General features: G+C 50.0%; 8 protein-coding genes across 8 annotated transcripts; 5 read left to right on the top strand and 3 right to left on the bottom strand.

Annotated features, from left to right (window-relative positions):
* Positions 1–17: 17 nt before the first annotated feature.
* On the top strand, positions 18–2,695 carry M437DRAFT_67303 (uncharacterized protein; the record flags this gene model as incomplete). Its single annotated transcript, XM_041024914.1, has 4 exons — positions 18–58; positions 332–368; positions 470–749; positions 846–2,695. 4 exons carry the CDS (start codon positions 18–20, stop codon positions 2,693–2,695), a joined length of 2,208 nt encoding a protein of 735 aa, XP_040878377.1.
* A 452-nt stretch (positions 2,696–3,147) lies between these two features.
* On the bottom strand, positions 3,148–4,798 carry M437DRAFT_51966 (cytochrome P450; the record flags this gene model as incomplete). The annotated part of the gene is made up of 3 exons (XM_041022271.1): positions 3,148–3,249; positions 3,315–4,412; positions 4,478–4,798. 3 exons carry the CDS (start codon positions 4,796–4,798, stop codon positions 3,148–3,150), a joined length of 1,521 nt encoding a protein of 506 aa, XP_040878376.1.
* A 1,441-nt stretch (positions 4,799–6,239) lies between these two features.
* Positions 6,240–7,225, top strand: M437DRAFT_67301 (uncharacterized protein; the record flags this gene model as incomplete). The annotated part of the gene is made up of 2 exons (XM_041024913.1): positions 6,240–6,432; positions 6,489–7,225. 2 exons carry the CDS (start codon positions 6,240–6,242, stop codon positions 7,223–7,225), a joined length of 930 nt encoding a protein of 309 aa, XP_040878375.1.
* Positions 7,226–8,294: 1,069 nt separating this feature from the next.
* Positions 8,295–9,520, top strand: M437DRAFT_51857 (uncharacterized protein; the record flags this gene model as incomplete). The annotated part of the gene is made up of 2 exons (XM_041022254.1): positions 8,295–8,815; positions 8,869–9,520. 2 exons carry the CDS (start codon positions 8,295–8,297, stop codon positions 9,518–9,520), a joined length of 1,173 nt encoding a protein of 390 aa, XP_040878374.1.
* Positions 9,521–9,710: 190 nt separating this feature from the next.
* On the bottom strand, positions 9,711–10,705 carry M437DRAFT_26931 (NAD(P)-binding protein; the record flags this gene model as incomplete). The annotated part of the gene is made up of 2 exons (XM_041019107.1): positions 9,711–10,289; positions 10,421–10,705. Coding segments are annotated over 2 exons (864 nt in total), but the record flags the coding sequence as incomplete, so codon positions are not given.
* Positions 10,706–12,187: 1,482 nt separating this feature from the next.
* Positions 12,188–17,200, top strand: M437DRAFT_52098 (uncharacterized protein; the record flags this gene model as incomplete). The annotated part of the gene is made up of 2 exons (XM_041022299.1): positions 12,188–16,493; positions 16,707–17,200. Coding segments are annotated over 2 exons (4,800 nt in total), but the record flags the coding sequence as incomplete, so codon positions are not given.
* A 514-nt stretch (positions 17,201–17,714) lies between these two features.
* On the bottom strand, positions 17,715–20,642 carry M437DRAFT_52189 (uncharacterized protein; the record flags this gene model as incomplete). Its single annotated transcript, XM_041022312.1, has 2 exons — positions 17,715–18,839; positions 18,873–20,642. 2 exons carry the CDS (start codon positions 20,640–20,642, stop codon positions 17,715–17,717), a joined length of 2,895 nt encoding a protein of 964 aa, XP_040878371.1.
* A 199-nt stretch (positions 20,643–20,841) lies between these two features.
* On the top strand, positions 20,842–22,068 carry M437DRAFT_52282 (zf-DHHC-domain-containing protein; the record flags this gene model as incomplete). The annotated part of the gene is made up of 1 exon (XM_041022330.1): positions 20,842–22,068. One exon carries the CDS (start codon positions 20,842–20,844, stop codon positions 22,066–22,068), a length of 1,227 nt encoding a protein of 408 aa, XP_040878370.1.
* Between the last annotated feature and the right edge of the window lie 2,355 nt (positions 22,069–24,423).

Genomic DNA, 24,423 nt, shown 5'->3' with positions numbered 1-24,423 from the left:
GCCTATGATAGAAGAAGATGCAGAGCAAGGAACGAGGCCGTAGAGATGGCAGTCTAAGGTAGGTGACAAGGCGTAAGAGAGGACCGGTCTGTCCATCATGCAGTCAACAAGATTTTCTCCCAAGTGGCCCACATGCCCCTGGTCGTATCATGCATGATGTCTGCGAGCGAGAAAATTGAGTCTTGGCGCTATGTCGGTGATTTCGTCGCTGCAGATTCGCTCGTATATGGTTGTTCGCAGCTTCGCGGTTTCCTTTCCATCAACCACTCTCATCGCAACGCAACCACAAACCATCACACCTCTCATAGAACTGCCTTCATCATCCCTGTAGACATCAGAAGAGTATAACCATCGGAGACGCGCTTTTGGTACGTGATTTTGTGTTCGCGCACACTTTACCCCTGACGCACCTCCATCGACTTCCTCCTCGCCCATCACACTTTCACGCAATCACTCACACTCCCTACAGCGTGCATCTGAACCGTCTCTGTCCTTCTTCCTACACCCATTGCACGTGAAATTTGCACCCAATATGGACGATCAAGTTATCGCTCCGACTGGAGCCGATCAAAACAATGGCCTTGTCACCACCACGGCCACTACAACTTCTACTTCCACCACCACTCAACTTCGTCGCTCACAGCGTCTCATTGAGAACCAGAACCAGAACGGTCAAACTGCTACCACAGGCCCACCTCGCGCAACACGCGCCCCACGTCCCATCGACCCCGTCCAGAGAAGGAAGAAAGGTCAGTAAACCTCCATCTTCCTGATCATGTTTCATCCTTGTGCACTTGATATATACTCTCTTGAATGGCTTCAAGGAAATCGCTAACATCTATCAGCATGGCCGCAATTGTGGGAGCCCTGGCGCATCGAGGCAATCGCTACCTACCTGCAAATGTCTGGTCCCGAAGCTGTTGAACGTCTGAGAACCACGTTGGATGAACTCTGGAAGACAGATCCCCAACAAGCATCTGTCTACGAAGACGCCTTGCCGGTCTACGATGCAAGAGTTCGTGCTGCCAAACCGAATGCCGTTGCTGCCCCTGAAGCAGGGCCTTCCTCACAAAACAACGACACGGCTGCCCCTGAAGCTGAAGAAACTGACTCGGAAAGCACTATCTCTGCCCACGGGACCCAGATCACCTTCAATGACAGACCTGTCGCATCTGCTGATCACGAAGCTGCACTGACTTTGATGAGCTTGAGATCTGCCGGCAACACTCAAGACTACATCGGGTATGGGGCTAGTGAGCGCTTGAAGGGTCTGCAACCTTTCAATCCAGTGGATGCACCCACCACCACAAGCAAAATCCTGCCTCTGGACGGCATATTTGAGACCAACGTCACTGGCGAAGGAGTGCTCCCCCCTGTGCGCACTCAAACTCCCGATGTCCCCGGTGTCTCCACTAGAGGGAAGGGCAAGCAGCCGGCCACTTACAGTACTTTGACCACCTCGCCCAAAAACGACGATCCAACTCTCAAGAATGCCAACAACATCTCCAAGGCACTCTCAGAAGTCAGCAGATTCGTCAAACCGTTGACTCGTTCTACCAAGCCTACGGGCAATGTCATTCCAATTACTTGCAAACCTCGCTCGTCTCGCACTTATATCATCGACAAGGATGCGATCAAGATCGTGGAGACACCCACTATCTTGCGTCGCAGCAAGCGCAAGATCACCCATGATTCAGAAAACGAGGATACTGTTGTTGATCTCACTGGTCATGACCGCCCTGCCTCGCCCAAGAAGCCGAAGGCCAGCTGCAAGAAGGGAGAGACCGTTGAGGAGTCATCAATGCTGCTTCGCTCAAAGCGTAAGGTGATTCATGTTGAGGAAGTAAAGAACGACAACCCATCTTCCCCTGAGGAGAACACCGAAAAATCAACCAAGTCTCCTGACAAACAAGTCACTCAACAACGCACCCTGAGGCGCCGCAGCGCGCGCAAGATTGTTTACGACTCAGACGACGAGGCTGAGGCATTCTCGACCAACATCAAGAGCACAGCTGGTTCCCAGAAGGTCAAGAAGGAAGAGGCCGAGGAGAAGTCGCCTGTATTGCGTCGTACCAAGCGCAAGTTGACTCGCGTCATTGAAGATGAAGATGACGACTTCCCTCTCCCTGACGATGATCTTCCCACCCCCAAGAGATCCAAGAAGGCTGTGAAGAAGGTCACGAAGGATCTAGCTGATGAAGAAGACTTCGATGACTCCTCCCCCGAAGATGTTCGTCCTACACCCAAGAATTCCTGGAAAGCTATCAACAAGTCAAACGAAACTTCCATCGATGAAGACGAGGATGATAATGATGACGACGAAGACGAAGAAGAAGGTGCTCCTGTCAAGAAGCGCAAGCAAGCTACCAAGAAGGCAACTTCGACCCTTGTCCACCCTCCCGCCAACCTCCCTCTCAAGGCTCCTGCAAACCACCCTGACATTCCTGACGGCGCTCTCGCCCTCAACGAGCACTTCAAGAAGAACACTCCTCGTCCCCTCGGTGTTCAGCTTCCTATCAACAGAAACCGCACCAGATGGGAATGGATTCCTTACAACACCCGCAAGGTCGCCAACGCCAACTTTGACTGGGCAGACGACCAGCAGCGCAAGGACGCCAACCGCTTCCGTCAGCAGCGCATTCGTCGTCGTCTTACTGAGCACGGCTACATTCACGATGGCCGCAAGAACCACTGATTGGCCTGATCTCCTTTCCTTTGCTCGGCACAAAGAACGTTCTTGGACTCGGCTCGGACGCATTGGGCCACTTTCGCTTTGTCAATTTTTCTTTGTTCTTGGGTTTCTCTTCTTTTGTGATGGATTGATGGGTATGCATGGCAGCACAGCATTGATTATTGAAGCATGAATACGAGGAGAATGACTATGGAAGACACGAACGCGGCATGGGCATGGGCATGGGCAATTGAAGCATGATTAAGCGAAGCACGATTAACAAGGTATTGATCACGAAAGCATCATGGAGCACGAATGGAAAAAGCATGGGCATGGCGTACATGAATAGGTAACGAGCATACCCCAAACAAAAGGAATACAAGGAGTATCTGTTACAAAAGCTCAAGTCATAATCATCAAGGCCCTGTTCCACTCAGATGACCGTGAGGTATCTTTTTTGGAATCAAGGCCGTTTTTTAAGTCTTCGTACGTGACCGAATGTATACTTTGATCTCTTCTGGAACGCCAAAGACACCAGATGTCTGCTTCAGATCCTCCTCGGGATGGACCAGTTCAATCTAGATCTCGTCAATCAAGTACTCATCTGCAGGGGATTTAGTCAAAAGGTTATGTAGTGACTTACATCAAAATTCATGATCAGAGCTGGTATGACTTTCTTCATCTCCATCCAAGCAATGTGCATTCCAAGACATATGCGCTTACCAGCCGAGAAAGTGAGATTTGCACGATGCATCAAGACTCGTTGTTCTTCAGAGGCCTCGAGCCAGCGTTCTGGTCTGAATGCTTCGACATCTGAGCCCCAGATGCTAGTATCTGTATTCAGGCCCGCCGTGTTTATGGCGACAATTGTGCCTCTAGGAATTGGCATTCCGGCAATCACGGCGTCGTCGCTGTTCACAACACGTTCGCCCATGATGTTGGCCGATGGCTTGAGGCGTGCGGATTCCTTGATGCAAGCGTCCAGATAAGGTAGCTTTCGCAAGGCAGTCGTTTCCGGGAGCTCCCAGTCTGTTTCGGTCGCTGGCATGATGGATTGCAGTTCTTCTCTGAGCTTGTCGTGTACACGTCTATTGCTGAGGATGAGATACATGCATATAGCCGAAGTGTATGCAGTAGTCTCTGCTCCTGCATGGATAGTTGTCATAGTAAGACCAAGTATAGTAGATGGTGTGTAGAGCTGCGGATCCTGTCTGCCAGATTCCATGTATAGATCTAGCAAATCGTGATGAATGCCCAATCCTCCTTTCGTCTTACGATCCTGAACGACCCGTAAGGCCAATTTTACTAGGCCTGATGGCGCTGCTGTCTTGCGATTCTTGACGAACCAGTTCTTGTACAACAGTGCGTCCAGCCAGGGAATGGTCCAGTAAAAGTTCCAATGATCAAATCTCCGCTGTGCTGCCTTACCTGCGCCACCGATATCTTCTTGTTGTCTCATGAACCCTTGGTCTTCGCTGAAGCCAATGCGAGTGATTGTGTCGAAAGCAAACCACGCGAACCAAGGAGCGAGATCAGTGGTTGGTCCGACGTTGCGTAGATGACTTATCAGTTCGGACACCGTATGATCAACATGAGATTCGTATCGCAGAACACCGCTAGGACTGAAAGTTGGGTGCAGAAAGCGCTTGAGCCGCGCCGCCTTGTCGTCGTCGGTGATGGCAATAAAGGAGGCAACTTCGCTACCATTGACAAACACCTTGAGAGGATCATAGTTGCTAGCCTATAGGAATCTGTTAGAACCTCTAACATCCATTGACACTGAAAAAGTCAAGTCTGTCTACGGACCTTGGGAAGGATGTTTGATGTTGGAAGTACAGAATGCACGGCGGAAATGTCGCTGAACATGACTCTGTTGGGTCCATAACGTTGAACGGGTCCGTACTTCTGATGAAGTCTTTTTCTGACATCGTAGAACTTCTCCTTGCTGTTCATGCGTGTCATAAGCCAAAGGTTCGTCCATGCTGCAAGGAATGGCCCAGGTATGTGTCGAAGACGCCAGTATTGTAGTACTGAAGAGAAGACTAGATATACTCCAGTGGTACCAAGAAGAAACAGGATCAAGTTTAGAATATGAGGTTGATCATAGGTTGGCGTGAGTGCGAACATCATGCGAGAAATCTAATTGTACGTGATTGCGGTGAAATGAAGGATTGTGAGCTTGGGGAAGAGACGCGGCTTTATGTTCTCGGCTGATCAGCATCCTACGCTTGTATCAGGATTTCAAATGACCGTCAGCGTCAGCATTTAATATAATCTCCAGAAGGCCAAGCACAAGGATGGTATACCTCGTTCCGCACGCGAGGGAGTACGATGGATTCGCATTCATGTCGGCACACAAGCTCATGCGATTTCCATGCCTTACATACCGCCTAAGCTAGTTTGAGATGAGAAGAATACACTGAACACGATGAGTCGGTGGCACAGGAGCTTGTTCAATCCTTCCCCAGGTGATCTTCAAGTTTCCCCGCAACCTTATTTTTCACACGCGGTAAGGTCTTGCACTCTTGGTCATGTCGCTCGTACCGAGTGCGAGGAAGCTCAGGTTGATGAACGACGTCTTACGGTATGGAGGTAAAGGTGACAGAATAATCAGTCGAAAGATGAGAGTAAATCATGGTTTGTGTGGTTTGGTGGACTGTTGGCTTTCGCTTCATGGTTCCTGCTTCTTTACCCCGCTCTGACCCATTCGAAGTGCTTCACAATGTATTGATAGGTGTATCATAGACATGAAAAGACAATGAACCTGGAATCACCAGCATGAACTGCACTCGTAGAGGCAGCAGCTGATCAAAGATTCGTTACTCGCTTGAAGTGTTCCTCGATTCTTTTCCACACGCACAGTTGCACACACAGATCTTGCAGTTCTCATACGGAGTCCACCATTGATTCTCGTTGGAGAGGACGATTTTCGGCAGGAGGTCTCTGTGAGGCAGTCATACAGAAGTCGACAGTCATGTAGGGGCATAAGTCGTTCCTTCCTGGGCGATCCAACGCGCCTTGATCAAGGTGGGAAGATATGTCTAGGGCTTTGACTATCCCTGCTTGTATCACAAGTCAGATGATTCGAGGTGATTTCATACAGTCTTTTCTTCCTGGACGGGAAGACTGACGGGATTATCAACACCATTTCCAGCGGTTGTACTTATCACTAGTTCAAAGCTGTAGGATCGACGTCTACCGAGCTGCCCATTTCCTGACACTCGTTATAGAAATTCTGACTTTATTGTGCTCGATCATCATGTCTAGCGATGATCAGAACCTCAATACCTGCATACCAAGTGGCCACACGATTTCGCCTTGGATATAATCACTTCGTGGAGCAAGACAAAGCAACTAGATCTAGACTTAGTCGGTCCTGAGGACAAAGAATTGATGTACAGGATAACGATAAAAAGTATGATGACCGGATGCGTCGACAGCCCATTGTCTTTGTTCTGGACGACACCCAATGCTGTATGCTCTATCAAGATGTATTGCATCTATAACTCTAGCCTCCCTCTCAAGTACACGATTTCCAATTAGTCCATCTATTCACCATCTCGCCATCATGGATTCACCAACATTTCTATCTGGCCGACCTAGCAAGAACACCCTTCCAATGACGGGCAAGGAGCATGCGGTAAAGTTCGGAGATTCTCGAGTCTCGCTTCTGGATGTGTTGAAGAAAGCGCGACCGTATGAGATTACCACTCAAGCTTTGGAGGAGAGAGCTGAGTTAGAGCCTAGTGGGCCCGTTGCGGGTAAGCGATGATCCTTTTAGAAAAGGATATCTTGAGCTGGGACTGACATTGCATAGGTGACCAACCCTTGAAAAAATTCACCGAAGAGGATTGGTACCGTATTCGCGAGGATGCCTTCCACACACCCGTTCCACCTGCTGAGATAAAGCGCAGAGAACAGCAATCTGCTCGTGATCAGAGGGCTCAACGTCGTTCTCAGAAACAGCCGGTTGCGCCGCAAAGTGGAGGAGTTCGCCGCTCAAGTAGACGTCAGAGCAGAAAAGTTGCTTATGAGGCTTCCCCTCCCGACAACCCTTCTTCCGAGGACTCCCAAGATTCGTTCGTAGCAAGCTCTGGGTCTGAGGAATTCTTGCCCCCTCGCCGTGGAGTCAACCGCAAGCGCACTGTCACTTTCAAAGACACTAAGGAGAAGGTTACCGAGCCAGTCACCAGACGCACACGTAAAGTTCTTGCTGACAGCGACGACGAGATGGCTGAAGCAACTGGCAGTCGCAGTCGTTCTAATACTCCCGTGCCCCCTATCAAGAAGCACAGCAAGCATGGCACGACCTTGGCAGATAGTGATGAAGAGATGGGTGAAGCATCTATGAATCGTTCCCGCTCTCTCACTCCACTGCCACGCGTCAGAAAGCGCAGTACGCGTCGTACAACTTTGGCGGATAGCGATGATGAGATGGGTGGGCCGTCTGTGAGTCGTTCTCGCTCTGTTACACCTGCGCCTGCGGTCAAGAGGCGCAAGGTTGAAGGCAAGCAGCGTGTTACTCTTGCGGACAGCGATGATGAGATGGAGTAGAGGGTGTTTGGATACAGCTGATAGGGACTTGACCTCGAGGTGCATCTGGCGAGAAGTACGAGCCAAGGCCATTGCTTGTGGGTGACGAGGGTCGAGGCCGATGTAAGCTTTATTCTTGAAGATGCTTTGAGTGAGGAAGGTTCAGTTGATATTGAAACCATTAGAACACAGCTTTTGTAGACATTCAAGGCCAAGAATTGATTATCATATGGCGAGTGACTCGAATAGGTCTTTGAGTGAGGCTGGCCCATGTGAAGTTTGGCCTCTTGGGATCTTTGGCGCTGTCGAGCCTACCTTCGCTTTCAACAGACGATAGTATGATCTTCTCGGCCATCTCGAAATTGAAACCCGTACCACGACTTTTACTTTCTTGTGCTACAATTTTCTGGTCATTGTCTTTGCTGGCTTCCTGGCCTTTCTCATATTGGAGAATTTCAATGATTGCTAGAGGTTCGGAAGTGTTGTGTGAAAAATTCGGTCTTCCGCGATGAAATAAGACCAAAGATGAGATGGAAAAAGAGGACAGAAGAGGAAGCTTACGGGGTTTCTTTGTGATACTGTTCTCGGACACTTACCCCGTTGCCCTGCCATAATTGCTTTGTAATCTGACTTTGTTGTTGGTCTATAGTCTCGCAGATCATTGGTTGTGTTTCTGATGTGACAACATTCTTGAGAAGTGCAGTATTTCCTCCCGGTGCTTCGGAGTCCGTGACTTTCATCGTACTCTGCTTGCACCGGTAAGCTAAATTGTACATTATAATAAGACACAAATGCCCTTGGAGAAGGAGAATGTCCATCGAGAGGATAAAATGTCATATCTCAGTGGACATCTTCCTGTTTTGTCATAGTATTATGCATTTTCATAGCTACAGGAAGTAGAAGATGGAGAGTGGAGATGTGAAGTCGAGCTCGAAGCCTCACCGCCTGGCACGGGGCCTCGGCACATGTTTCGACCGATTCGATGCTCGTGCACCAAACATTCGAGGGGCTGCATCATCACCAAGTCCATCTCCTTTCACAAGACCATAGACGCCTTTTGCGTCGCAGTGCCGTCGAGATGAAGTCAACAATGAAATACCTACTGCTACTCGCATTGTCCATCTGCGCATGCGCGACAACACACACATCCAACTGGGCCGTCCTCGTTTCCACGTCTCGTTTCTGGTTCAATTACCGTCATCTGGCAAACACCCTTTCTCTTTACCGTACCGTAAAGCGCCTCGGCATTCCCGATTCGCAGATCATTCTTATGCTTCCTGACGATATGGCATGCAACCCTCGCAACTCATTCCCTGGCTCCGTTTTCAACGACAAGTCCCGCGACTTGGATCTCTACGATGCCATGGGCAGTGGTATCGAGGTCGACTACAGGGGCTACGAAGTCACAGTCGAAAACTTCATCAGACTGTTGACGGACAGATGGCCAGAGAGTTGGCCCAGGAGTAAGAGATTGATGACAGACGACAGGAGTAACATCTTGATTTATATGACTGGACATGGAGGAAACGAATTTTTGAAGTTCCAGGATGCCGAGGAAATCAGTTCGCATGATTTGGCTGATGCTTTTGAGCAGATGTGGGAGAAGAAGAGGTGAGATGAAAACGTCACAACCATATCCAGCACAGCTGACAGGTCAATCACAGATACAACGAATTGCTCTTCATGATCGACACTTGCCAGGCAAACACCATGTACGGCCAGTTCTACACGCCGAACATCATCGCCACTGGCTCTTCAGCTCTTCACCAATCCTCGTACTCCCATCACGCCGATCAAGATGTCGGTGTTGCAGTCATCGATCGTTGGACCTACTACAACCTCGAGTTTCTGGAAGAGCAGATTGGTTCTACAAGCAGCAACGTCACTCTGGGACAACTCTTCGACTCATACGATCCTGTCAAAGTTCACTCTGATGCAGGTATCCGCTACGATCTATTCACCGGCGGAGAACAAGAAGCAAGAAGCAGAAAAGTCGTCGACTTCTTCGGCAACGTACAAGGTGTCGAGGTTGATGGTTCAAAGAGTGGAGAAGATTCTCTGGCAGAATGGAAGGCAGATCTCCAGGCTCTGAAAGCATTGATGGACAAGTCGAGGGACATGATGCGGGATCTTAACAACATCACTACCGATGTCGATTATGCTGAAGCAACCGTCTCTCCATCGCAAGCCGAGGAACACGCTTTCGGAACTGCGAAACTCTTGGATCAAGCCTCTACATGGAGCAAACAAGCCATTGGTGGCGCGGCTCTGCTCGCTCTTGGCGCCCTCTGGACTCTCAGCTCTGTTTTTGAGTGAGGCTCATACCTTTACAGTAAGGAAACCATGAGACATACCTGGATCGAACGATTCGTCGGATCAAGGAGTGTTTCCCAGGCATTCTGCCATACACGAGACTATGGAGCTCGGAAGTACCCTGGAGAGCAGAGTCACACCCACTGAAGCCATTTTCTTCCTTCCATCACTCTTGCTTGGAACCAAAGGTCTTCATCGCACCATCGACTCCACTCATCCATCTAGCAGCCCTCTGTAACGACACAGGCAACACACCCAACCACTCAATCAACCACGCATATACCGGCATGCACAAAACACCATCTCTACCATCCTCAACCATCTCCACAATCTCTGTTGCCAGATCTTTCGCTTGCACCACTGGGCCAAAAAAGTCTGATGGAGACTTGAGCGTCGAAAACATTGCCGTGCTCAACTGGCCAGGCTTGACCAGTATCGTCTTTGTGTTTTCCGCACCTGGGTAGTCGGTTTTATTGCCAGCCATCTGCTTAATCTCAGCACGTAAAGAGGTGTGGAAAGCGAGAAGTGCGGCTTTGGAAGCTGTGTAATCTGTGAGATGTGAAGCACCTAGATGTCCCAGCACAGATGATACAGTGACGATTGTACCGCCGGAAGGAGAAGCAAGCATGCCAGGTAGAAACGAGCGACAGGCGTGGAAATGGGAAAGCGTGTTTATGGAAAAGCAGCGAGAGATTTGGGCGGAAGAGAGGGAGAGGAGGGGTTTTCCGTTTACGATGCCGGCGTTGTTGATGAGGATTGTGGGGGTTCCGAGCTGTTGGTGGTTTATATCAGTATTTCGCTCAAGTATCAACGGAAAGTCATAAAGTGATTGCTCTGTCTTTTCAATCCGACATGGAAATCGAATTGACGTGAAATGATAAAAGGAAACAGCGTACTACGTACATCATTCTGCACTTTCTTGTAAGCGGCATCCACTTCCTCGGCATCGCCCACATCAACTTTATACCACTTGATTCCCTCATCGTCATCGTCTTCGTTCCACTCTTCATGAGCTTTGATATCCCACACCACCACTTCTGCACCTTTGAGTTGCAAAAGCCTCGCAACCAACCATCCCAATCCCCCTGCTCCTCCCGTCACAACAGCAATCTGGTCGCTCCAGACAACCTTTCTGGCTTTTCCGTGGCCTAGGCGTGTGTTCAAGGCAGTAGTAGCATAGAGCAATGTATACCACACGGCAACAACAATAGGAGCGAGAGGAACAGCAGAGTTTATGACTAGGATGGAGAGGGTGTAGCCGATGCAGAGGGAGTAGATGTGGCCGAGAGGAGGAAAGACGATACGGGTTAGGTGGAGGAGGTAATCGAGACTTAGGGAGGGGGTGGTGGGGAGGGGGGAGAGGGTTAGGAAGTACAGGATTGTTAGAGACAGGAGGGTGAGCAGGAAAGTGAGGTTGACGTAGGCAATGGAGATGGGGAGGTTGGAGGGGAGATTGGCGAGGATGTTTGGGAGGGTGGTTAGTGGATCTGGCATTGCGCTTTGGTTTGTCTGGTTTAAGAAGTGTAATTGGTGGAGTGAGAAAGTCGATGAAATCCACTTTGTAGTTTCCTGGTAGTGGATGTAAATAGACGTAACTGAAGTTCGTATTTGATTCACTTCTGATGATATTATGTCGATGTTTCGAATTCTCGATGGTCGCGTATGGGGAAAGCGCGGTTGCTGATTGTGGCTGACTAAGCACAAATACGACCTAACTTGGTTGTATCGAGCTCAAAGATGTGTCTTTATGTTGACATCAGTTGTTGTACGGCCAAGCCATTTATCATTTTGGAAAGGTGAAAAGCCAGAATTGAAATGCTGAGTTTGGTACCATGCGATGTCCGTGGAAGAACCTGTGAAGCTTGACTTCCGAATGTGCTTCAGATAGTCTGAGTGTAGCTGCAGAAATGCACAATGCTTTTGTGAAAACCATGGCCTCCACAGAAAGGAATCATCACAGGCTTTCTCACATTCAGATTGCAATTGTGTGTATTCGAATTTCTTGACTCGAGATGTTCCAAAAATCTATATCTTCCCGACCACCCTGGCTTCGGTAATGAAGCTTCGCCGCATTCAGGAACGCCAATATGGCTTTGTATACGGCCTCGGATGCTCAACAAAGACGAGAGGGGTATGAGGGGCTAGAGAAGAGTTTGTTGCTCCTGTAGTCGAAGCAGGTGATAGTACGAGAGGCATGTGGTGGTGTTATTGTTTGTCGGGAGTGGTCAGGAGGTCGAATGGGTCCTCATGCCGGCGGAACGATTGACGATTGGTCCGAGCCGCATCCCACATGTCCGTCATTGTTCGTGACCCCTCCATGCCCGCTAGCATCATTGTCTTGTATACATCTCGCATCATTTCGCCTACCACTTCAAATCTCTGAGCTTGCAACCCGCAGCTATACAACCGTCATAACCAGAAAGAACAACCTTTTGCGACTACCAGACTCGTCAGCGCATCCCGCTCTGAACAGCAGTCGCCACTCGCACAGCTTCGCTCGAAACGTTTCCTACACCACACAAACTCGCCTTCGCCGCCATCGCAACAGACACATACTCTGCCTGATCGACTTGAACCGACTACCGGTTCTCTCCTTCCCCACTTCTCCCCAGTCGGCACTGCCCATACACCTTTAAACACGCCTTGATCCCCAGTGATCATCGCGAGGTGTCGCAGAGCCAGACCATTCAATCCCGGCACATGAGCAGCCATCTGTGGAAGTACTACCTTCAGGATGATGTCGATCGCTTTCGGCATTTACTCGAGACGGCCTCGTACAATGTCCGTCCACACCAGAACAGGGCCCAGTCCATGCAGTCCACCGCCGCCGTGAGCTCGAGTCCTGGTACCTTGAGTACTTCGCCTACACTCACCGCAAAGGCACGCAAGCCTTCGACCTTTTCACCACATGCAGGAAACATCCCTCCCCTCACCAAGGCAGACATCAACTGGCGCGATTCGAATGGCATGACCCTACTCCACCATGCCGCATCCTCGACATCCGAGAATGCTCTCGAATTCGCCCAAGCTCTTGTTGAGCATCCTTTGATCGACCTCTATCTACAAGACGCCGAGAATGCATGGACCGCCCTACATCGCGCCTTCTACTTTGGTAACATCACTATTGCTCGCGCAATTCTCGAGAGGGATACCTCAGATGCTCTTGGTAGAGGAATAGGAGGAGGTCTGGTCAAGATCAAGGATCGCGAAGGACTTGGTCCCTTGGATCTATACGCTGCGACAATCAAGGATCGCACTTTACGACCTGAAGGACAAAAACGACCCAGAGCTGGGTCCGATGCCAGTGAAGAGGAAGTCATCATGAATGACGATGATGATCAAGAGGTTAGAACACGAGTCATTGAATTTGCGACAAACATTTCCGGCGACGAAGTCTACACTTTCGGAAGCAACAAGAATATCACTCTAGGCTTCGGAGATGAAGATGATCGACAATACCCGGAGCGCATAACTCTGAAACGACCTGATCACTTGCTGCAGCGATTCTATCGCGAATACGTTCGAGAATATGAAAAGACGTGGGCCACGTTCGACCCCGTCATCGCGCAGACAGGCCACTCTGCTTTGCCACGCTCGTTACCCGTGGAGTCAATGCCTTGGGCTGTCAAAAACCGCCCTTTGATCATCCAGGACGTCTTCATGTCTAAGCTTTCAACAGCAGTCTTGACTACCGACCCAGAGTCAAATTTGTACATGTGCGGTCACGGGCCTGGAGGTCGTCTAGGTGTTGGAGATGAACAGTCGCGTTTCAGATTTGTCTGCATTGAGGGTGGTGCTTTGTCGCGCAAGAAGATTGCCACCGTCGCACTTGGTCAGAACCACACCATGGCCGTTGATGACCGAGGTGAGGTCTTCTCATGGGGTAGCAACAGCTACGGTCAACTCGGATACAGTCTACCTAAGACTGGCCTCAAGGACGAAGATCCAGTGAGCTGCGTACCAGCGCAGATCTTCGGTCCCCTCAAGCGTGAAATCGTGATTGGTGTCGCCGCATCCCGCATCCACTCAGTTGCGTACACTTCCACATCCCTGTACACTTTTGGCAAAAATGAGGGTCAGCTTGGCATTGTCGATTCTGATGCTCGTTCTCTAGAGTATCAAATCACGCCTCGCAAGGTTGCGGCTTCTCGCTTCGCTGCACCAATTGTCTCAGTCGCTGCCATCGACCGTGCTACTGTCTGTCTTCTGGAGAATCACGATGTGTGGGTCTTCGCGAACTATGGTTATGCGAAGATACAATTCCCTCTTGACGGCTCAAGCAGTTTCTTGAAGGACAGCTTCCGCGTCACTCGATATGATGATACTGTCAACCACATCTGCAAGATCACGGCAGGTGGTGATACCATTTGTGCCATGTCAAGCAGCGGTGAGGTCTATACCTTATCTGTCAGTCAACGTCAAGACCAGGCCAATGCCTCCACAACCAACCCGACAAAGATCAGAGGAGCATTATCTGCGCCACAAGAGATTTGGTCACTGAAGAAGAACAACATGGCCGCTCGTGATGTTGGTGTAGATGCAGATGGCTCCATCATTCTGACCACCGAAGAAGGAAGTGTCTGGAAACGATCAAGAAGAACAAAAATCAAGGACGGAAAGTCTCTGGAAGCCGTCCAGTACAAGCCAAAGGATTACAAGTTCTCTCGTATTGCTGGTCTTTCTCGCGTTACAGCAGTTAGATCTTCTGCATACGGTGCCTACGCTGCTGTTCGAAGAGATTGCGATGTTACCAAGACTCAAACACTGGTTCAAGAACAGACTATCTGGAAAGACCTGTTCCCACTTCTTTGTTTCAACGATCTCGTCGTTTATGAAGATGTTCATGATAGTGAGAGTGAGGAGCCACAACCTCGTTTCTGGCAGGGTCGTAAGAAGCCTGATGAAGTACAGCTTCTTCGCAAGGGTTTACTCCAGTCGAAGGATATCGAAAAGGATCTTGAAGAGCATTTGCGCCAGGCGTCAAACGACAACTTCAGCGAGTTTGATGCCATCATCGCATCCAACGTGTCTGAACTTCGCTTCCCTGCTCACCAGTTTGTTCTCGCGGGACGAAGCAGGATACTCAGAGCAGGCTTCCAGGCTGTCAGAGATGGTGGCGACTTTACCGTTCCTGACCTTCTCATCTGTGAGCGTGATTCCCTTGGTCGACCTGTCATGATCTTCCAAGGACTTGATGTACTCACTTTGGTCGATTTCCTTCTTTACTGCTACACCGATACTATTGTCGACTTTTGGCATCACACTCGAGGATCTCCCTTGGCATTCCGATACCGACAAGTTCGTACTGAGCTGATGAAGATTGCTGCCAAACTTGAACTTCTCAAATTGGAGCCAGCAGTCAGGCAAATGATCGAACCCGAGCGCTGTATGCCTATGGACCTTGAGATTGCCGCCAGAGATCAGGATTACTTCGCTAATGGCGATATTCGAGTTCAGTTGAGCGATGGCGATGTACTGGTTCATGGGCCTATGGTCTGTCAGAGATGTCCCTTCTTTGAAGGTATGTTCATGGGACGTGCTGGTGGTCGTTGGCTTGAAGCAAGACGTGGCCTCTTGCAGAATGCTTCCGATGCTGTGGATGTCGACCTTCAGCATATCGAGTCTAATATCTTCCGCATGGTCCTCCGCCACATCTACGCGGACACTGGCGAAGAGCTCTTCGATGACATCGTGAGCAATGATCTTGATGAGTTCCTCGATGTTGTCATGGAAGTCATGGCTGTTGCAAACGAACTTATGCTGGACCGTCTTTCTCAGGTCTGTCAAAGAGTTGTTGGCCAACACGTCACCACTCGCAACGTTTGTGGTCTGCTCAACGCCATCGCTCCCAGCTCTGTCACTGAATTTAAAGATGCCAGTCTCGAGTATCTGTGTTTGAGTTTGGAGGCCATGCTTCAAGGTGGTCTGCTGGATGAGCTCGATGAGGATCTACTCCTCGAGCTGGACGACATTGTTCGTGCCAATCAACTTGCTCTTATGCCCTTCGCTAAGAGTGGTCGTGCTGAGGCTCTTCTACATGAGCGACACCCAGAGCTTGCCGCTCTCATTGATCGCGATCGCCAAGTCAAGCTTGATTCGATCATGCTACATGCCAAACACCAAGATCTCGATGGATGGGGTCCAAACTCTTTCAGAGGCGGTAGCTTGGATGATGGTGCATACGGAAAACAGAAGGCTCGAAGGAAGTCTAAGGATGCCCAATCATCCGCCGTTGACTCTACACCTAGAACGAGAGCCGCTGTACCGTCTTTGGGCACGAGCCTCGAAGAGAGCTCACCACTTGATCTTCGTGGCGCTCCTTCAAGGAATGCCGAGACCGAGTTCGAGAGGACATTACGTAGAGACACCGCGGTCGGGACTCCCACAGATTCCTGGCTCGACTCTAGAGGAAAACCAATTACACCTAATGATGCCACACCCAAGCAAGGTGGTCTCACCCCCGCCATGACACCTGCAACTCCTGGAAGCTCTTCAAGTGTCCCTTGGGCGGCTACTCCTTCACCTGGCGCGAAGCTGGAGATGAAGGATATCATGGCACAAGCATCTTCGAGTCGCGTATCTAACCTTTCATTGGGTATAGCGGCAAGCAGACAAAAGGCATCTGAGGATGCTTCGGCAGCCAGATCAGCAGCGAAAATATCGCAGAAAGAGCGCAAGAGAATGCAACAAGCCCAGCAATCAGCGGCTGCCGAGATTGAGGAGAAGATCGCAGCAAAAGCAGCCTCACCATGGCAGGTCGTTTCTGGTCAGAAGATACCCTCTCTTAAGGATGTTATTGGTGACAAGCCACTTTCACCCAGTCCATCGAGCAGACCTCAACCCACAGCTCGTACGAGCACTACCCCTCAATTGACCATGCGGCAAACAATTGCCAACCCGAAGCCCACACCCAAGCCTGCCGCTGCTGTTGCTGCTTCACCTAAGAGCTTAGGTCCTGGTTCGCCCATCACATCTGGTCATCCATCTCCAAGGTTAGGACCACAGCGCGCATCTTCAACACAGGCAGGAGCCAAGTCACCTGTGCCAGCGTCACCGCGCATCCAGGCCCAAGCCGGTCCCTCATTGCCTGTTCGACCATCACCTACGCCCCGTCAGTCTCAATCACAGTCACAACGCAAACCTTCAACCCAAACGGCAGCATCGACGCTTGCACCTCCACCACCTCCAGACCTCTCATCCCAATCCTTCCCTTCTATCCAATCCATTGTACACAACCCTCGTGCCGCAGAACCTGCTCTGCAGCTGTCCTTGCAAGAGATCCTGGAACAGCAGCAATACGAGAAAGATATCATCAAAGAAGCAGCAGCGGCAAGAAGTCTGCAGGAGATTCAAGCGGAGCAGGAGTTCCAAGAGTGGTGGGACAAGGAAGCCGCCAGAATGAAGGAAGACGAGGAGTTTGCGAGATTGATTGCTGAAGGTAAAACACCTGATCAAGCTGGCGGTGCCAAGAAAAAGGGAAATAGGAGGGGTGGTGGAAAGCAGAATGGCCATGCTTACCAACAACATGACAAGAAGAAGGAGGGCATTGCAGCTGGGCAGGTTACACCGCAAGGGCAAGGGCAGTCATCCAGACCCAGAGGAGGAGGAAGGAACAGAGGCGGTGGTCGAGGTGCCGCTGCTCCTGCCCCAACCCCAACTCCCACTGCTGGAAGTAAAGCTTGATAACTTTCGATCTCATCTTGATGAATAAACGTTCTAGACTGTCTTGTACATATATACACCTCGATATTATATAATCGCATCTCACAAGAATCCAACGTACCTCATTGACGAATACCTTCCTGATCTACCTTTTTGCATGGGAAATTACTTGTTTTCTCTTCATGTTATTCTGCCATTTCTACAAAGTATATCACGACACTCGTCGACACGAGGAGTGGGAGACATCAGATTGGAGGGCAAAATAGACCTTAAGAAGCGTGCTTTGCTACGCCCGCCTGTCCTAGACTCCTTCGAGGCTATCCCAGAGGCATAACATTCTTGATTTTGTATGCAATCGAAATGCACGATTTCTATTCGCAGGAGAAGGAAGCTCTAGAAGGACAGAAACATTTCAAGCGTCTCCCTCTGGACAACACCATTTTCACAATAACATCCTGCGTGACCACAAGAACACCATTTCACATCTTCAACGTTAGGTGGCGGTAAAGACAAGAAATAGATTGGGCAAAGGGTTCTACAGCTCCTCACCACCGCCGTTCTTCGCAATCTCCTCATCCTTTCTCCAATCGTCTAGGAATTGCCAGCGATTGCTCACGCTACCTTTGCCATGCTTAGCTTCTAGTCTTCTGATTGCGTTTGCGTCACTGCCTTCCACGATGCGGTCTTCCTCTGCTGTCCATACGCCTGGAATATCCACCTCGCCTTCTGCTTTTAGCACGATAGAGGCTAGTTTAGGATTAAACGATGTTTGGCGCAGGGCTGCGATTACGTCTTCTTCGGCGTGACCAGCAGCAGTTTGGGCATCAATCCAAGGCCAGAACTCTTCCGTGCTGAGGATTTGCGAGTCTGATTGTGCTGCAGCATAGGATTGTGTTTCTTCTGCGAATTCTGGCGGTGGTAATGGGACGTCGATATCAAATTGTTGGGTCTCGGCTTCGTAGATTGCTTGGGTGGATAGTCTTTGAGGTTGTGGCTGGGATTGGGAGGGTGCTGAAGAGATTTCCCAAGGCTGAGTGGTGGGGGCATCGAGGCGGATATTTGGATTATTGGCTTGAAACTCGGCTGAGGAATAGTAACATGGGTCGTCGAGGTTTGGATCAATCTCGTGCTCGCCTTCGTGTTGGTAGTTGTTCATGACGGTATCCTCGTCGTCCTCGTCCTCCTCGTCTTGCTCATTTCGACGTTCATTCGTTTCAACAGTTTCCACTGACTTGTCTGCCATGCCTGGTGGTAACATGCTTGCAAGGTATTTAGCGAAATCGGCTTGATCATCGTCTTTGTCATCTTCCTCTATGTCTACACCTCGATGTTCGTCTGGCAACCCATTTTCTGCTTGGATGCGAGCAAGATTTGCTCTTGTTAGTTGATGACGGCTGTCCTTATTTTCCGCCATCTCACGTCGTAACTGTTCGGCCGCCTGATCTTCAGAGATTTCTCCTTCTTCATCAGAATGATAGCTTGGTGTTGGTGTCCTTTTGCTGGAAATGCTGACCATATCATCATCTTCGGGCTGCTGAACAGTGTGAGATGGAGTGAGGATCTTGCTTGGTGCAGACGGCGGTGTTGCTGTACGTCGAAGTTTTGGGGTTGGTTGTTCTTCCGCGAGATTGACAGAAATCTGCTGTTTTCGTTTGGCAGACTGTGGTGTAGCGTTTCTCTCGACTTCCACGACATGATTCACTGTATCTTCCATTTCTTGGTCCTGTTCCGTCGACTGTGTTTCTGAGGCGTGAGGTAATGACTCTCCTTTGGCTCCAATTGCTTTTGGTGGAGCTGGTCGCGTCTCGGAAGTGGTATTTTGCTCAAGGTATGGCAAAGTTGTGATCGGTTGACCCTGATTCTCCCAAAATTCAACCCATCCGATGTCGCCTTGCTCTTTGAGATGTTCAAGATCATCCTCTCTCTGCAAGGCAACAGGCAAAACACGCTTTTCGTAGAAAGAGCGCCATTCGACAGCAGTGTGAGACTTGTTATGGTTTGCCCAAGTAATCCAAGACTCCTGATAGCGCCCTACACGAACACTCTGTATGTCAAAAGCCACACTCAGTAAGTCTTTGAAATCTTTCTCTGTGAAAGTCGAGTCGTCATGAAACTGAGTACCAAGGTCTGTTTGTATTGCTCGGTGACGTATTGGTGGACAAGAAGCTTGTGCAAGTGCCTGTTGTGGTTGTGGTTGTTGCGACATGACAGGCGAGCTCAAGTTACCAGTTCTCGCCATTGGAGTGTTGGCCTGATTCTTTGGAGTCACAGCTGGGCGCGATGTAGATGCAGTTGGTAGAGGAGCTGCTGCTGCAACAAGCTGTTCGCGAGCGGCGGAAGGAGGTGGGGCAGCAGCTGCAGGTGTGCTTTTCACTGCTTTTTTGGTACTCGCAGTTGTTCGTGGGACATGTGTTCGAGGGGTGGTGTTCTTGAAACTCTCTGCAGATGCTGATGCTCCTGGTGGAACTCTGAAAGTTGGACGCTTCACTGGGGGCCTGCTGATTGGTGGTTCAGGTGAGGGATCCTGACGAGTAGAGATGTGATCATCCTCAACAGGGGCAGCATCATCAAGACCTTCTTCTTGCTCTTCGTCTACTGGATCTCTGAGCGAGAGGTGCCTGACCCAGCGGTCTCTCCAAGAGTGATATGTATGACGTGGGTTTCTTTCTTCCAACTCCTTATATATGGCGTTACCATTGAGTGAAGCTCCAAGTTTACCCTTTTTCGTGACCCAGGCTGCCAACTCTTGATCATCTTCGTGGGTGAAGGGATTGTATAAACGGGCTTTGGAGGGAGATTTTGTCGCCGAGGCTGAGCGGGGAGCAGATGTGTTGATAGCAGTAGAACGAGGGAGGGCAGTGGAGGGGATCTCGGCGGTTGGCGTATCGAAGGTGGGTAAATTGTCGTCAGGATATGCTTCCCATCCAGGAGGAGGTCTTGTGGACAGGACTTTGACATAACGGTCGCGCCAGGAATGGAAGGTGTGTCTCGGGTTGTGGGCAGCGAGTACTTGATAGAGGGTGTTGCCTTGGGTAGCGAGACGTTGCTCATGAGCCCTGTGGACCCATTTATACAGCATCTTGTCATCGTCGTCGGTGAAGGGGGTTCTCGTTGATTTCTTGGAAGATGAAGCGACAGCAGTGGTGACGGGCATGGCGGATTTACGGCGGCCGGCGAGGAAAGGAGAGTCGTCTTCGGGGATTTGTCCTTGCTTGACGGTCTCTTCGATGAATTTGTAGCTCAGAGAACCAGCGGGCGCATCGTGTCGCAAGTGGTCGGCAATCAAGTAGTCGGCCTGAGCCTCGAGTTTGACGATTCTGCCGCCATTAATCTCGACCAGCGAGATGTAATGTGATCGTGACGGCACTCGCTGCACAACAAAGAACTTGAGGTTAGCGAACACACCACCACCTTCAACATCAGCTGAGTTGGCCATGTTGGTATACACGGTGGCCGGCGGCATGTTGGGCAGTGAGTGTTAGACCGAGTTGAGTGAGAGACGCGACGGGACGCGTTCAAAGCCGAAGCTCTCCACTTTCGGCCAAATGACGTGCCAGTCGTTCCTTCCTCCAAGCAGCTTCCCCGTCAATAATAAACTCTGGCTTTCTTCACATGTCAACAGCAACAGATGTGAAGATGAGAGGCAGCTTCGATTTAGCATCATGATCGCCTTCCGCAACACCATCATCTTGGTCGTCGTCATTTCCCTCTTCACCTTCATAGCTCTCTTCGGTCGACTTCCAGCTCTACGGAAAACTCCCATCGGCTTCAGTCACAGGCTTCTGTGCATTTACATTCCCAATGGCTTTCGACGCTTCGATGCACGCTACACTGGTGGTCGCATGAACACAAACCTAGCTCGCTTGAGCAACTACCTCTTCCACCAAAAGAACCCCCTCGTTCTACTCCTGTTCCTCTTCCTCTTGACAGGAAGTGCGACTCTTTTCCTTCGTGCCACCCTTCCTCACCTCGACACGAACTTGATCCTGCCAATCCCTCTGGTGCTACTGCCTCCCTACATTTTCACCTATCTCTGCGTCACGAGCAAGATCGACTACATTAATCCTGTAAATCATGCTTCGGCAATGCGACACTACCCCTACGATCACATCCTCTTCCGGCCCGACCACGTCTGCCGTACCTGCAACTTCACAAAACCCGCAAGAAGTAAACACTGCTCGCTATGTGGTGTCTGTGTCGCAAGATGTGATCACCACTGTGCATGGATAAACAACTGTGTTGGAAGGCATAACTACCGATATTTCCTGCTCTTGCTGCTGAGTATTGGAATCGTGGAACTCTATGGCGCGTATCTGTCCTGGGCAATTCTGTCACCACACCTTCATCTCGGTCACTCAAACCACGGCTGGTTCGAGAAACAGTACTGGGCAGAATTGGGCAATGCTTTTGTCTTTGCTATGAGCATTGGTGGAATTAGTGTTGCTGGTGTCGGTCTCCTTGCCATCACTACTTCGCCCTTACCCTTCGCACTCTTAGCATATCATATCTACCTCATCTGGGCTGGCATGACGACAAATGAAAGTGCGAAGTGGGCAGATTGGCGAGATGACATGACAGATGGTGTAGCATGGATAGGGAAGCGCAGTATCGTCGAAGCTCACAACAAGGAGCGTAAAGCACGCCATCTGCGGAATCGCAATAGACTGACTGGTATGACCGGTCCAGTATCAGACTCTGAAGAAGATGATGAAGAGGAATACGTTCCTTGGCCCAAGCACAGTGATCAGATCATTGTCAGCACAACAGACGGAAAGGCTCCTACAGGACAGGAACAGCTCTGGGAGAGGTGCACAAGTCTGGACATGGTAGAGAACATCTACGATTTGGGCTTCTGGCAGAACTTTGTCGCTGTCATGACTGGTAGGTAGATGTGATTTCGTTGTTCAACCTATTCCTTTTTACTAATAATCCTCATTCGTTATCCTTGGCCTCTTGTGACTGTCGTGGTATGCACTCCTTATGACTTTCATCGGACCCAACTCTGATCTGAAAGTGCCTATGCATTTCTACAGACAGCACGTCCAAAGCTCTGGTTGATTGAAAAAGCGGTAACTGCGATCAAGAGCTCGTCACTGCCAAATTCAATGCGCGTAGCGGAGCACGACCTTACCTCACGCGTTGGTTGACACTGAATGTCGACCTTTGAGCAAGATCTTTTTCGAGACTGTCTGATCGTTCTGAAGTCTTTGTTTCAGCTTCTGCTGACTTTCCACTGGCTTTCATCTCGCTTTCAATCTGCACGACTCTCTTCTCCCTCTACCCACATCGAATCTTTCCCTTTTACGCCTACCATTATGGAAACCTTGCCCCGGGACCTAGCCCCTCAAGCAAGTCGATAGCTCGCGCACGCTCTTGGTTGATACTGAATGTCAGCCTTCGATACCCAGCTTCACATCACCCAGTTTTGTCAATGATTTCCCACAGAATGGCAGGCCGCAAGCAAACTCATCCGAGCAAACAACGCACAAGGCCAGTAGAAGTTTGTGGAAACTTCAAGGTTGTTGTAAATCTGGAAAGCTCTGGAAAAGCTTTGTTTTGTTTCAGCTAGGTATATATGCTGATCATCTCGCCAGATCTGACTTTCTGGTCAGTTCATCTTCCTTTCATTGCTCTCTTGAAGTGCGATTTGTACTGTGCCCTGTACATCGGCTTTCTCTTATATATTCCTCTGGTTGCTTTCTTGGACCACTCGCCTTCATACGTAAGAGATCTGCTTCATGATACGCTCATCACACCTCTTCTTGACTCCTTCAACATCTCTACTACTATATACCGCTTCTTGAGTCTCCGGTACCAGAGACTCAATTGCTTGACGCTGTGGGCTGGATCGACAAAGCCAGCACAAGATGAACGACTTCAATCATTTGCTTGTCTCTTTCCCGGAATCACGAGTCTCCGCCGAGGAAAAGCTCATGTTCCATCAACAAACCACAATGCTGTCAATGTCGCTCGCCCAGTGCGCGCTCGCCGCCGTTCTTCACAGACGTCTCAGCAGTCCTTCACCCCCAACGTAGCTGATGCACTCGTCCATCTCTTGCCTGCTGCAGAAGACGCCAACTCACGCGCTGGTACAAAGAGCGGCGTTCGAGATCTGATCTTCAGAGTTCCTGGATTTGACTAGTTACGAAGACAGAAGTGCATCAACAAGAACACTGACTACCACCACCATCAAGCATCAGTATATCTTCGTCGATTCTCAAGCCTACCAGAAGAGAAGTGGCAGCTATTCTCGACGAGATCAAGTCATGTCCAAAAACGCCAATCACTCCTCAGCAAGTTACAATGTTGACTTCGAAGAAGAGAAGACGCGCGCCATGTAGTAGTAAACGTCTGGAAACAAATCGCCAACAAGTCGGCTCCTAAGACCGGACTCTTTGACAGCACAATGCAGAGGTTTGCTGATTCTTGCTTACGGACGATGCGCAGAGAGTCCAACTTCAACTGCTGGAACAACATTCTTTCTTTGTACTGCGTGACCCTCAATCATACTTCTCATGGCGTTTCTGGTCAACCCTGATATTGGTCCTCTTTCTATATACCTGATCGGGAGTACAAAGACCTGGATATCCGTCTTCTCGACCCCCAGGTACCTTCATGTTTGCGATCGAGAAGTCTCGCCTACAAGACTCACATAGTACAACCTCCGATGGTGGGAAATTCCGGCGATTACCAGGAGCATGACCAAGAAGAGCGATCAGACTGCGACCGTCAAGCCTAGAAAACTTCTGTCAATGCTGCTAGAAGCAAAGGAGCTTTCACCAAGAACAGAAGCAAACCCTCATCTCGCCCATATGTCAGTGCTGCTTCTGCTGATCGACCAGTCACTCGTAGCTTGGCAATCAACAACGAAGAGCCCTCCAGATCTGCACCATCTGGATCTCCTGCTCGGGTTCAGACAGACCTCACCACGGCTCCTCGCCACATCACTAGACAGACAGCAACTCAGAACGCTCTCCCCACTACCTAGAGGAAGTATCAAAGGTGCTTTGGTCGCTATGTCGATATATATAGAGACATGTGCATCCCCACCGCCTCCGCGACTGCCAGATGTTAACAAGTATAGACCTTACAGTCATGCCATGAGCATAGCAGCCTTGTCCTGACCTTCCTGCTCCGCTCATGGATGGCTCGCCACCCTCGTACATGGACAGCAGAATGGATATGGAAACGAGCTTTTCCAATGAATTCTTCTCGTGACTACTCGGGCTCAGCTCAGTGCTCAA

Source organism: Aureobasidium melanogenum (assembly GCF_000721775.1).
Source record: "Aureobasidium melanogenum CBS 110374 unplaced genomic scaffold scaffold_15, whole genome shotgun sequence".
NCBI lineage: Eukaryota > Fungi > Ascomycota > Dothideomycetes > Dothideales > Saccotheciaceae > Aureobasidium > Aureobasidium melanogenum.
The sequence above is the reverse complement of the archived record's forward strand: the minus strand, read 5'-3'. Positions and strand labels throughout refer to the sequence as shown.